Below are 12,640 nucleotides of genomic sequence, written 5' to 3'. Positions count from 1 at the left end.
CAGCTAAGGCCTTGTCCTCGCCTGATGAGGTGGTGGCGGGAATGTCAATGGCCCCCATTCTGGAGGAGGAGAGTAGAATGCGCCAGCAGCTGTTGAGGAGGGCAGCACAGAACCTTTGGATCCAGGCAGAGGAGGTGGTTGAGACATCAGACCCCATGGTGGACATTCTCGCCCATTCTGATTACTCCCGTATTGCCTTGCCACTTATCAATACAATTCAAGGTACCACCAAGATGCTGTGGCAAACCCCTGCTTCTTTACCACCAATAGTAAAGAGGAACAAACAGAAATACTTCTTTCCCTCTAAGGGGTTCGAGCACCTTTTCACACCTCCCCCACCAGACATCCTAGTCGTTGCAGTGGCTAATGAATGGGAGTGCCAAGACTATCAGAGACCCTCCCTGAAAAACCGGGAGGCCGAAAAGCTGGACCTCTTTGGAAGAAAAATCTATTCCACGTGGGGACTCTAGCTCCAAATTTCTAATCACCAGGCTGTCCTCAGTAGATACAGGGGGTCCTGTGGCACCTTTAAGACTAACAGAAATATTGGAGCATAAGCTTTCGCCTTGCATCTGATGGCATCTCCCCGTGGCAGATTTGTCCGCTCACACTATGGCCTCTGGAGTAGCTATGAGAAGGAGCTGGCTACAGGTCTCAGGTCTACCGTTTGAGGTCCAACAAACCATCCAGGACTGTCCTATTTCTGCCCTACATGGACCGATATTACATCGGATCCCTGGGTACTCCGCACAGTAGAAAGGGAATACTCCCTCCAGTTCGCCCTCCCTTCCAACCCCTTCCCCGTGCCTCTTCAGGGACCTTTCTCATGAGCAACAACTTGCGCAGGAGGTGCACTTGATCCTAACTCTGGAGGCAATGGAAAAGGTTCCTCAGGAGCTGAAGGGCAAAGGTTTCTTCATGTTATTTCCTAATACCGAAAGTCAAAGGCAGCCTCAGGCCCATTCTAGACCTGTGAAATCTCGACAATGTCATGAAGGAACTGAAGTTCCGCATGGTCTCTTTGGCCTCTATCATCCCTTTCTTGGATCTGGGGGACTGGTATGCCGCCCTCGATTTGAAGGATGCTTACTTTCATATTTTGATAACGCCGTCCCACAGAAGGTAGCTCAGGTTCATGGTGAACCACAATCATCAGTTCACTATCCTCCCATTTGGACTGTCAGCAGCTCATCGAGTGTTTACCAAGTGCATGGCAGTTGTGGCTGTGTTCCTACGCAAGCACCAGGTGCAGGTTTTTCCATACCTCGACAACTGGCTAATCAAGGGCTGCTCCAGTGTGCAAGTGGAGACACTAGTGAGCATCATCGGTCTACTTTCAATGAGCTGGGTCCTCTACTGAATATACAGAAGTCAACTGAATGTACAGAATGTACAGAAATCCCCTATTCAGCGGATAGTTTATAGGGGTGGTATTGGACTCTAAACAGGTGAGGGTGTACCTGCAGAGTCGTGTTTCCGGTCCCTGTGCAACCTATGAAGTCTCAGGCAGTTCCCTATACCACAGCAAGGAATTGCCTAAAGCTTCTGGGACACATGACTGCTCGTTCCTATGTAATACAGCACGCCAGACTGAGACTCCGGACTCTACAGGTGTGGCTGGCTTTGGTGTATCAGCCGATTCAGAACTGTCTAGACAAGATCGCTCTTCCTTGTCCGGTCCTTGACTCCCTCCTATGGTGGCTTGACCCGCAGGTGGTGTGTGTGGGTGTTCCTTTTGCCAGACCACAGCCACCCCTCTCGCTGGTGACGGAAGCATCAGCATTGAGGTGGGGTGCATACCTGGGAGACCTCAGAACTCAGAGCGTCTGGTCCCAAGTGGAGATCTCACTTCACATCAACATCAGAGAGCTGAGAGCGGTCTGTCTGGCATGCCAGACATTCCAAGTTCATTTGGAAGGAAAATGTGTATTGTCATGACAGACAATACAACAGTGATGTTTTATATAAACAGATTGGGGTGTATGCTCCGCTCATCTGTGCCAGAAAAGCCCTCAGACCATGGGACTTTTGCTTAGCTCACTCACTATCTCTCCGGAGTACAGAACGAGTTGGCGGACTATCTCTTTTCATGGCCATGAGTGGTCCCTATGCCTAGGTATCGCAAATACCATCTTCCAACAGTGGGAGTTCCCCCGATAGACTTGTTTGCCACGCATCACAGCAGGAAGTGCCTGAAGTTCTGCTCCTTTCTGAATCACAGACTGTATTCCATTGCAGACCCGTTCCTCCTTCCCTGGAAGGGACACCTGTTGTACACGTTTCCTCCCATACCGCTCGTTCACAAGGCGCTCCTCAAGGTTTGAAGGGATGAGGCCGCTGTGTTATTGATAGCTCCAGCCTGGCCTTGCCAGCACTGGTACACATCCCTCCTGCAAATGTCCGTGGAAACCCCGATCATCTTACCACTGTTTCCGGACCTGATAACCCAAGATCACGGCCACTTCCAGACGCGAACCCTCTAATCGCTTCACCTAACGGCATGGAAGCTCCATGGCTGAATCCAATGGAGTTTGCCTGTTCAGGTCCGATCAGAGAAGTCCTCCTTGGCAGTAGGAAACACTCCACTAGGGCTACCTACCTGGCCAAATGGAAGAGATTCACAATTTGGTCTTCACAGTACCTCCTATCTCCAACACTTGTGTCCATACCTGTCATATTGGACTACTTTCTTCACCTCAAACAGCAAGGGCTTTCCGTGTAGTCAGTAAAGGTTCACTTGGCTGTCATTTCTGCCTTCCATCCAGGCGTGGTGGGCTGATCGGTCTTTGCCAGCCACATGGTCAGTCATTTCCTAAAAGGTCTCAACAGACTGTACCCTTATATTCGACAGCCGGTCCCAGCCTGGGACTTTAATCTGGTCCTTTCCAGACTAATGGAGCAAACTTTCAAATTGCTGGCAACATGTTCTTTCCTGTACCTCTCATATAAGGTGGCGTTTCTCGTAGCAATAACATCGGCCAGGAGGGTGTCTAAGCTCAAGTCCCTAATGTCCAAGCCTCCTTACACGGTGTTCTATAAGGACAGAGTTCAGCTCCGACTGCATCCGGCTTTTCTCCCCGAATGTCTCCAAGTTTCATGTTAATCAGGGTATCTTTCTCCCAGTTTTCTACCTTAAGCCGCAGTCAAGCAGCAGTGAGCAGAAACTTCACTCGTTGGACGTTTGCTGGGTGTTAGCATTCTATATCAAGCAAACGAAACTGTTCTGGAAGTCCATTCAGCTGTTTATCGCAGTAACAGACGTAATGAAAGGGCTTCCAGTCTCCTCCCAAAGGATTTCATCATGAATCATGTCTGGATCTAGCGAAGGTACCGGCCCCTCCGCTGACAGCACATTCCACCAGGGTGCAGGCATCTTCATCAGCATTCCTTGCCCATGTTCTGACACGAGATCTGCAGAGCTGTGTCTTGATCGTCTATAGATACTTTTATCTGACTTTATGCTATTACCCAGCAGGCTAGAGATAATGAAGCCTTTGGTAGGGCGGTGCTTCAGTCTGTGAACCTGTGAGCTCTGACCCTGCCTCCAAAACTTAGGCTTGGTAATCACCTAATTGGAATTGACATGAGCAATCACTCAAAGAAGAAAAATGGTTACCTACCTTTTGTAGCTGTTGTTCTTCGAGATGTGTTGCTCATGTCCATTCCAATACCCACCTGCCTACCTCTGTTGGAGCAATCCGGCAAGAAGGAACTAAAGTGGCAGTGGGTCAGTAGGGCCCTATATTCAGCACCATGAAAGTGCAATCCCAGAGATCGTCCGGACCGATCCGCTGGTACTGCTAGGGGAAAAACCTTCCGGCTGCGCGCACACCTAATTGGAATGGACATGAGCAACAAATCTCAAAAAGCAACAGTTAGGAAAGGTAGGTAACTGGTTTTTTGTCTCCTCCAGGCATGTTTGAAATAGAGGGTAAAAGGCAGGGACCATCAAGATTCAACCAGATAAGGAGAATAAACATACAACATTTCCTCCAAACAAGACAGAATTTGCAGTCTCATTCATTGCTTCAAGTAAGATATTAGGGAAGAACAGGGAAATGTGCATAATAGGGTGATTTGGCAAGTCATGAAATTCTGAGACAAGCATACTCTCTCTGCTCCAAGGTATTGGTGGCATTGGCATACCTGCTTAAGGAGAGGGCTTTTTCCTACAGATAGGAAGATGTAAGCCACTTTCAAAAGGGATGTTGAAACTTTGTCAATGCCTTGCAGATACTCATTAGAAATTATATGTTTTTCCAAGGCCACAGAATCTTGAGAGACAAGGATTTGTTGTGACTTATTTGCTGTCCAGCTTCAGCCTCCTCAAAATATTGACCAACTTAAGTCATGATTGAAGAAAGTGTCTTTGACCATTGTTTATCAGATCTGTGAGGCTGTTGGTGAGAGCCATGGTAGCAAATTCAGTGGCTAGTTTTAAATCAAATCCTTGGCAGAGCATAATTAAAACAAATCTATGTCTGAGAAAACTATAGGCAAACCTTATTAATGGAGAATTTTCATAGGTCGTAGTTGAAAATATGGACAAGACAAAGTATTTGCTCGCTACTCCCAACAAGCATAAAAATTAAAAGCCCTCATACAGGAGCAAAAGATTAATACTCACAGCAATAGATATGTGAGAGATGAGATGTAAGCATGGAACTCCAGAGGGAAACAGATCATGAAATGAGCCCAATTTTTTCCAGTAAGTGTATACAGTCAAACCGCAGTCAAGCTTTGTTCCCACCCGGAAATAGTTCTAGCCTACAATTCATAGACAGACTGTAACAGACTCAGCAAGTAGATATAGGAGAGTGTAGTGGGATTATTCTGGAGTTTCAGACTCATCCATATCTGATCTTAATTTCCCCTCCAAACTTGAGGCATTCAGAGAAGCATCAAATTATTGTGAAATAAGTTACACGCATCCTGGAATGAGGGAAATAGACTGCCCTTCAATGTGAAGGATACTCAGGACTGTATCACTAGCATTACCAAAAACCTCAGTTGGAATTTGGCCCCATATACTGAAAAAGCACCAGAGAGAGACAGTCCCTGATTTACTACCAGAAGTAACTTCAGTTTGTCTTTGGAAGTAGCTATTAGCAATACAAAATGCTGTTCTTCAGCCTGTTAGCTTCCCTCTTTTCCCTCAGTGTTCATGAAGGTATTGGTAATAGACAGGCTGAAGAGTATAGAGTATTCTAAATGCTCATTCCTATCTTACATTCTTATCAAGCATCATTAGAAAAGTTAGATGGGGTGACTTGAAAGACCTTTTCTATGCTTTAGGAACAAGGGATTATGGTGAATTTTAAAAAGATCCAGAGCAAATCATATTTAGCAGATAAAACAGAGAGAGGGTCAATCTTCCTGAAACAGAGAAATTTGTTAAGATCTGGACACTAATCTCCATGATGTCTGTCCTCCATCCAGTCCTGGCTATAGTTCCGAGGTAACTTCTGCAAGATTATTCCTTGGACGGGGGGCTTCATAGATATTTCTTGAAGGCTCAGATCTGCCCTGTAAAAGATGGTGAAGAAAGAAGGCAACTTCCAGTATCTAGTCGGTTGGTTGAAGCATGAAGTCAACATTATAGTAGATCTTCCCTTCACAGACTGGATTCCGAAAAATACTGACTATAAATGTTTAGTTTTCTGGATAGGAAATGCACTTGGTGCACCATAAGTTACAGGGAATGTGATCAGGATCAGAGATTTCAGCACACTGCAGTTTGAGATGAAAGCAGTCAGACTGGCTTTTCTGGTCTTTCAGGATCACCTGAGAGGATTGATTCTGGTCCAACTGGGAAAACAAATTGGCAAGAAGCTCAAGCTTAAACATCAGAGCAATGCATTCTCTCCTAGCTTCTGTCAGAGTAATCCATATTAAAGTGCCACTGAAAATGAAAGCAGACTAGCTGAGCTTTCAGACTCTTTGGAATGGTCCCTGAACCAAGAGTTTGTTCTGGCTGATATCCCAGGAACTAAACTACCTTACGTGAGCCTATTCACGATCAATCAAAATGCTCACCTTTCTTCCACTACTAATTTTTCCATATTGCTTGCTACGTTCCAATCCTATCTGAGTGGGCAAAAGTCTGGATCTGTAAAATAAAACTTACCTGATCTCCTTTTGTGGAGTTACTTCTTCCCAGTTGACTCCACCCAAAATGTTCTCTAGGTTCTTCTACAGGTCTTCATTGTCACTGTATGTCATTAGCATAGTTGAATAAGAAATATCTATTTAAGAAGTTTATATTTAGTTTGCTAAAGTAGGGTTTCTGTGCAGTGTTGGAACTATTTACCTGGTGCAGGATTGTTGGCTGTTTTGGGAATTTCCCATGTATGTGTCTAGGCTGCCTCTGATGTATGTACTGAAAGAGAGGCATAACACATCAAAGCAGACTGGAGGGGGATTAATCCTGAAAAAGTAAATGTGTTTTTTGTATCGTCAGACATCAGGTCAAGACAACTGCATTTCTGTTGAACCTGAGGAACTTTTCCTTATGCCTGGAGAAGAACAAGAAGTGGCAGTCCTATTTTCTCCAAAAGATTTAAAAACCAGTAGTGAAAGGTAAGGTATAATCTGCTTGATGGTCAGTTATTTAAAACAGAGATTCTCAGTCTGTGGGTTGTGAACAGATGTTAAAGGATCCCACATAATTTCATATAATTCAGAGTAAGGGTTTTTTGTCAGGATGTGCCAGCCTCCCAAGTATCTTGTATTTGTTGCCATTTATTTTGTCATTTAGCTGCTTTGGCGTTCAAGGATTGATGCTAAGCAACTTAAATGTGTCTACTAGATTGGGAGCAGAGGGTGGGGGAGAAATAGTGTGATCCTCTCTTCCCCTGGTTTTATTTCCTGAAGGCAGAGATCTTTGCTCTCAAGTTAGTTCTCCAGTTCCTTTGGAAAGTCTGATTCATGGTAATTTTTCTACAAGCGTCCACTGCATATTTCCACTGTTGGGCATGTCAACCAGTGCAGTGAGGATGGTGGAGCCTTCTGGTGGCAGTGCTTGTTAGTGTTCATGCACCTCTTCCACTCTTTCCTGTCAGCTGTGTGGCATGTTTTGAGGGCATGGCCAAAGAAGGGGGCAGGGTACTGGGTGACTTCCACCCACCACAGCAAAAGAAAATGTACCCCTCCAAATCACAAGGATTGGTAACTAAAAATAGTGCCTTCTATTTTTGTAGATTAGTTTTAGGATGTCAGTTTAGCTAAGCAAGATAGATATTTACCTGGTATAATATCGTGGCAGGTCTGAATTGAAAAAATCTGGATTTAAAAGGTGTACATCATGCTCAACGGTCTTCCCAGCATCTTACTCATGTCCAGTGCCTGAAATCTTAGGAGAAAAGCATTCTCCTTCACATTATGCTATTTGCAGCATATTTACTTCTCAGGCCCATAAAGAGAGACAGAAAAGACTTCATTTGCTTTTGTTATAAGAGACTTTGTCAGCCAAACCTCTGGAGCTGAATATAGCTATACTATGGTGATGCGAGGGAAAGGATAGGACATTTGAATCAGCTCAGATTGTTTCCAGATCCAAGAAGGTTTAGTGAAGGTTCCAGACTCGGCACCAAACTCCAGTTCCAAGTCAACTGAGCTTGCAGGAGCCAAATATATTCAGAAAGGCCGATTTCAACAGACTCAGAGAAATAGTAGGCAAGGTCCCATGGAAAGACCAATTAGCACAGTGGTGCCAAAACTTTTCCTGTTTCCTGTCCTCTCTTCCCACCAATGGAGTCTGTCCCTGGCGCCTCCCCTTCCCCACCCCCCATTGCTACACAGTTGGCTCAGCAGAGGAGCTTGGGCTGAAGGTAGAGCTGGGGATGAGGGTGGAGCTGGGGCCAGAGCGGAGCTGCGGCTGGGGTTGGAGCAGAGCTGGGTGGCAATCCCTCCCCACTCCCGTTTCTTCCACACCCCATAGTTTGGGGACCACTGAATTAGGAAGAAAAGGAGTCAAAGGGGGTTGGCAGTTCTTAAAAGATGTAAAACTAGAGCCTCAACATCAAGCTGTTCCAACACAGACAAACAATAAGAGCCACAGGAGGCCAATGTGGCTGCACAAGGAGCTTTTTAGCTATCTTAAAAACCAAAAGGGATACATACAGGAAATGGAAGAAAGGGCATGTCACCAAGGAACTATACATGGGAATAGCACAAGACTGTAGGGATAAAATCAGGAAAGCCAAGGCAAAGAATGTGTTAAGGCTTGCAAAAAATGCTAGAGACAACAGGAATGGGTTCTTCAAATATGTCGGACAAAAAAGAAAGATCAAGGACGTCGTGGGTCCACCGCTCAATGGAGGTGAGCTGGTAACGGAAGATGATAGTAAGGCAGAGCTGCTCAATGAATGCCTGGTTTGCTTCAATCTTCTCAAAAAAATATGTGACCAGATGACTAGCAAAGTTACCTTAGACAGTAAAGGGGAAGGGATACAGATTGGGATAAGTAAAGAACACATCAGAGAACTTCTGACCAATATGAATGAATTCAGATCAGTGGGGTCAGATGCTATTCACCTGAGGGTACTGAAGGAATTAGCTGAAGAAATCTTGGAGCCACTGGTAATAACATTTACAAACTCATGCAGAACAGGAGAGGTCCCGGAAGACCAGAAGTGCTAAAGTAGTGTCCATCTTTAAAAAGGGAGAAAAGGAGGAGCCGGGAAACTATAGGTGAGCCTGACTTCGATACCTGGGAAGCTACTAGAGCAATGTTTCTATCTTAATCCACACCAGAAGGAGAAACTAGGGCATTCTTTGAAGCTTAATAGACCTTCAAAATGTGCTTAAACATAGAAGAAACAGTTCAGGGAATGGATTCCTTTCTTGTTCTCTTCCAAGATTAGAAGAGGCCTCAGGAAGTCCAGATGAAGCCCATTTATGGGCAAAAGGATCAGGTTCTTAAAAGGCTGGAGAAGATCTCTCTCCAATAAGATTTAAAGCTAATTCCCTTAGAACCATGGGCTAGAGAAAGGAAGGTATCTGTGGCCAAATTAGCAAAGCTGCTTTCTGGTACTTATTGTATATGAGCGTGCCCTTTGACTGCAGAGTGCTCAGGGCTTTTGTGAGATGCTTTCTCTTCAGGACAGTGTGTGCAGGGGTCAGAGATTCCTGTTTCCTATAGCTCTCCTTTAGCCACTCACTTTGATGTCAGTTTCAAGTCTTTTCCCGTAGATTGATAGATTCTAAGGCCAGATGGGACAATTGTGATCATCTAGTCTGACATCCTATATAATATGGGCCATAGAACTTCCTCAAAATAATTCCTTTTGAACCAGAGCATATCTTGAATTAAAAATTACCAGTGATGAAGAATCCACCAAGACCCTTGGTAACTTGTTCCAATGGTTAATTACTGTTAAAAATTTGCATCTTATTTCTAGTCATAACTTCTCACCTCAACTAACTTTTGCATATGCATGGTGCTCACTTAATAAGCAGCTATTGAATATTTTTCTCATGATTGTTTAGTGTGCGACTCTTTGCCTTACTTACTGCACACTATTCAAACCCTGCTCCGAAGACGGAATTAATTTCCTCATGGGCTTTTCTGTGGTGCTCATCAGTAGAATATTCAAGTGCATCACAACATGAATTTATTTTCACAACGTAACTTTGATATTACGGGGGAATTATCCTCATTTTACAAGATGGGAAGTGAGAGACAGATTCAAGTCAAAAGTGGACACCAAAATTAGTGACTAATTTGAGAATTTAAGACCTGATTTTTCAAGGTACTTAATATGTTGCAGCATTTGACACATTCAACACACAGCTTAGATTAAATTTAATTGCAGTTGTGAGTGCTCACCCCTTCTTCAAATGAGACCCCAGGGTCTCAAGTCAGGGACTCATAAAATGAGGAATATAATTAGTGGCCCTCTCTGAGAAGTTTAGTTTAAGTAACTGATGTTTCCAGGGGGCACTCAGTGCTGTGAGGCTCCTCACTACTATCTGCCTATAGCGTGAGAAAGCCTTGTCTGAGTGTGCCGGGGTCAGCTCCCTGATGCCACAGGCTACACAAATGCTCCCCTCTCACCTGCGCAGTCTTAGCTGTCCCTCAGCAGTAGGGTGACCAATTTCCCAAAGTGTGAACACTGTGTGTGGCTGGCCTGAGGGACTTCTCTCCCCCCTTCGCCCCCAAGCAAGGCTGGCATAAAGGGTCACCCTATCCCCTCCTCCTACCCCTGCAGGGCTGGCTTGAGAGGGCCCCACCGTGGCACTGCTGAACCCCCCCCCCCCCCCGAACTTTCCTCCATGTCCCCTTAAAGGGGTGTGCCCGACTATTTTTTGGCAAAACTGGGCCTTGATCATCAGTTGGCAAGAGCAAACCAGACAAATGCCCAGTTTTGCCAAAAAACTTGAGATGCCCAGGACAGGGCGTAAAAAGGCGACTGTCTGGCCAAAGTGAGACATATAAACCTACTCAGCAGGTAAGCAATAGGTGTGCTCCAACCTATGAGTGCTTTGAGCTTCCCCCTGGAGTGTCCAGCCCCTGTTACACTGGCAACTTGCAGAATTCACAGATAAGGTATTCCCAAAAGAAAAGTACACCTCAGTTTACCAGTTACATCTCAGGTTCACCACTCTGCCCAACTCTCAGCATTTAGATATGTTTATGGTGAAAACAAATATAAGTTTATTTTACAAAGATTTGAAAAGAAGCAAGCAGAATTAATGAAAACAAATGGCTATTTATAAAATAAAACCATAGCATGCTTTTTAGAGCCTAAACTTAACTAACAAGGCATTTTTCTGTCTTTTAAAGGTTACCTCACCCAGAATCTTTCTCCCAGCTTTAAACAGTAGCTTTTTGTGTGTAATTTCCATGGTTTTAAAAAAAGCAAACATATAAAAACCAAATTCCATCATGTGGTATATTGAGACCCACATGGTTCATCAGCAGGGTTGGATTTAGATCCCTACTACAGACTCCTGCCACTTGAGCTAATGGAATAAATTATAGCAATAGTAAATTGTCATTTTCTGTGGAACAACACTAGAAGGAGATGGGACACTGTGCCAGTGTGTTTGCCAGATGCTATTTGCTGACAGCAGAGGAATAGAGAGACTAGGGAATCTTGGGTTTCATTCCAGGCTTCAAATGGGAGTGTGCTCTAGTAGTCACAGACACCTTCTGCCTGTTCTTTGCACCCCAACGCTTGATCCTTCTGCCCATGTCGTTCAGTGTGTCCCTGATCCAGTCCTGTCTGTTCCCTACCTCTGGCTCTTCATCCTAGTCTCAACTGAGGCTTCTTACCAAGTAATTCCTAGTCTCTCATGTCTGGACTCCCCACTAGTCTCCCCATCCCCCAGCTCCTTGTTCCCAGGGTTGGGCAGGGTGTGTGTGGGAGAACTGGGATTGCCTGCTCTTTGTGTAATCTGTCTTCCGCCCCCCCCCCCCCCCCCAAAAAAAAAAACTGGTTCCTAATCCCAGTCTATTTGCCCACCTAGTCCAAGGCTTCTCCTAGCTCCTTGTCAGATGTCTTCCCTCCATTGCTCCCACTCCTTGTTTCCCTGTCCAGCTAGTTCTAGTTCCTTCACCCCAATGCCCAGTTTCACATGGTCCTCCCTTCAGTCCCAGGTCCTTGTCCCAATCTACTACCCCTGCTGTGCTCAGATCAACATCCAGATCTTGTCATTGTTACATTCAAATAAGGCAGTTTTCTCCTACATGCTGCCTGGGCCACAGTAGGTGAATGGTTAGTGAGAGCACAGAAGAGAAAGGGTCTAAGTCCTAGTGCCTTGGCCCACAGCAGTTGAAGCTGTAATTGCTGGGAAAGTCCTGCTCAGCCCCAGGATGGAGCTTTCTAAGCATGGACAGAATCTTAGGGAAATCTAACTGTGGAGCTCTAGCAAGTCTTTACTGGGTGTGTGCAAACTGAAGTTTGGTTTTTTGAAGGCTTGTAACTTGGCCGAATTTGAGTGGATTTTCATATGGATGACAAAAAGCATATTCCTGACATGCTGCACACCCACTTGATAAATTTGAAGTCCCTGATTCAAAACATGGGTTACTAGGGTGTCTCAAAGGAAAGGTTGCCAAAATTTTGAGATGCGCAAAGTTGTATTTTCCCCAACATTGTTGGAAATAGCACAACTGTTGTCTGAAATTTTCCATGATGAGTGTCTACCTCAAACAGTTTAAAGTTTGGCAACTGAAAATATGGTCTTACATTGGGAGTGGTTACCCGACACTTTTTGGATGGAGCAATTTGCTCTGCCTTAAAATAAATACTGTGGGTAATGTTATATACAACTAATTTACGTGACAGTTTGCATGATGAAATCCCTTGCTTATCAGATGACTTTCAGGATTTTCTACTTGTAGTATCTTGAAAATCCTTGTGTTGCCATCTGGACCTCAGTATGAAGTGGTGGTAAAAGGTGAGGTGAATATTTTGGGAAACAGACCACTGGCAACGACTTCCTGCTACTCAGACATTCCACCCATTCTCTCCAATAAGCAGTTCATGGCATGGGGAGGGGTAACACTTGGAAGAACAGTGTAAGTACCAGCAGTTCAGTTCTTCACATTTAATGTCCCATTAATATTGTAATGCACTTCTATGCAGTGTAATTTTTTTGCTGTGCTTGCATTTAGAGACTGAAAATGCAATGA

At 44.7% G+C, this 12,640-nt stretch overlaps 1 protein-coding gene across 1 annotated transcript in view; it reads left to right on the top strand.

Moving 5' to 3' along the window:
• Window positions 1-12,640, top strand: part of LOC117871808 (centrosomal protein of 192 kDa-like) — a 205,750-nt gene that overhangs the window by 127,033 nt on the left and 66,077 nt on the right. Inside the window, exons 38-39 of the mRNA XM_034759567.1 lie at window positions 6,461-6,579; window positions 12,350-12,526. Coding sequence (XP_034615458.1) covers window positions 6,461-6,579; window positions 12,350-12,526 — 296 coding nt within the window. The remainder of the gene's footprint in view (window positions 1-6,460; window positions 6,580-12,349; window positions 12,527-12,640) is intronic.

The sequence above is a fragment of the Trachemys scripta genome, chromosome 2 (genome assembly GCF_013100865.1).
Source record: "Trachemys scripta elegans isolate TJP31775 chromosome 2, CAS_Tse_1.0, whole genome shotgun sequence".
Taxonomy (NCBI): Eukaryota; Metazoa; Chordata; order Testudines; family Emydidae; genus Trachemys; species Trachemys scripta.
This window is presented reverse-complemented; position numbering and strand designations above follow the sequence as displayed.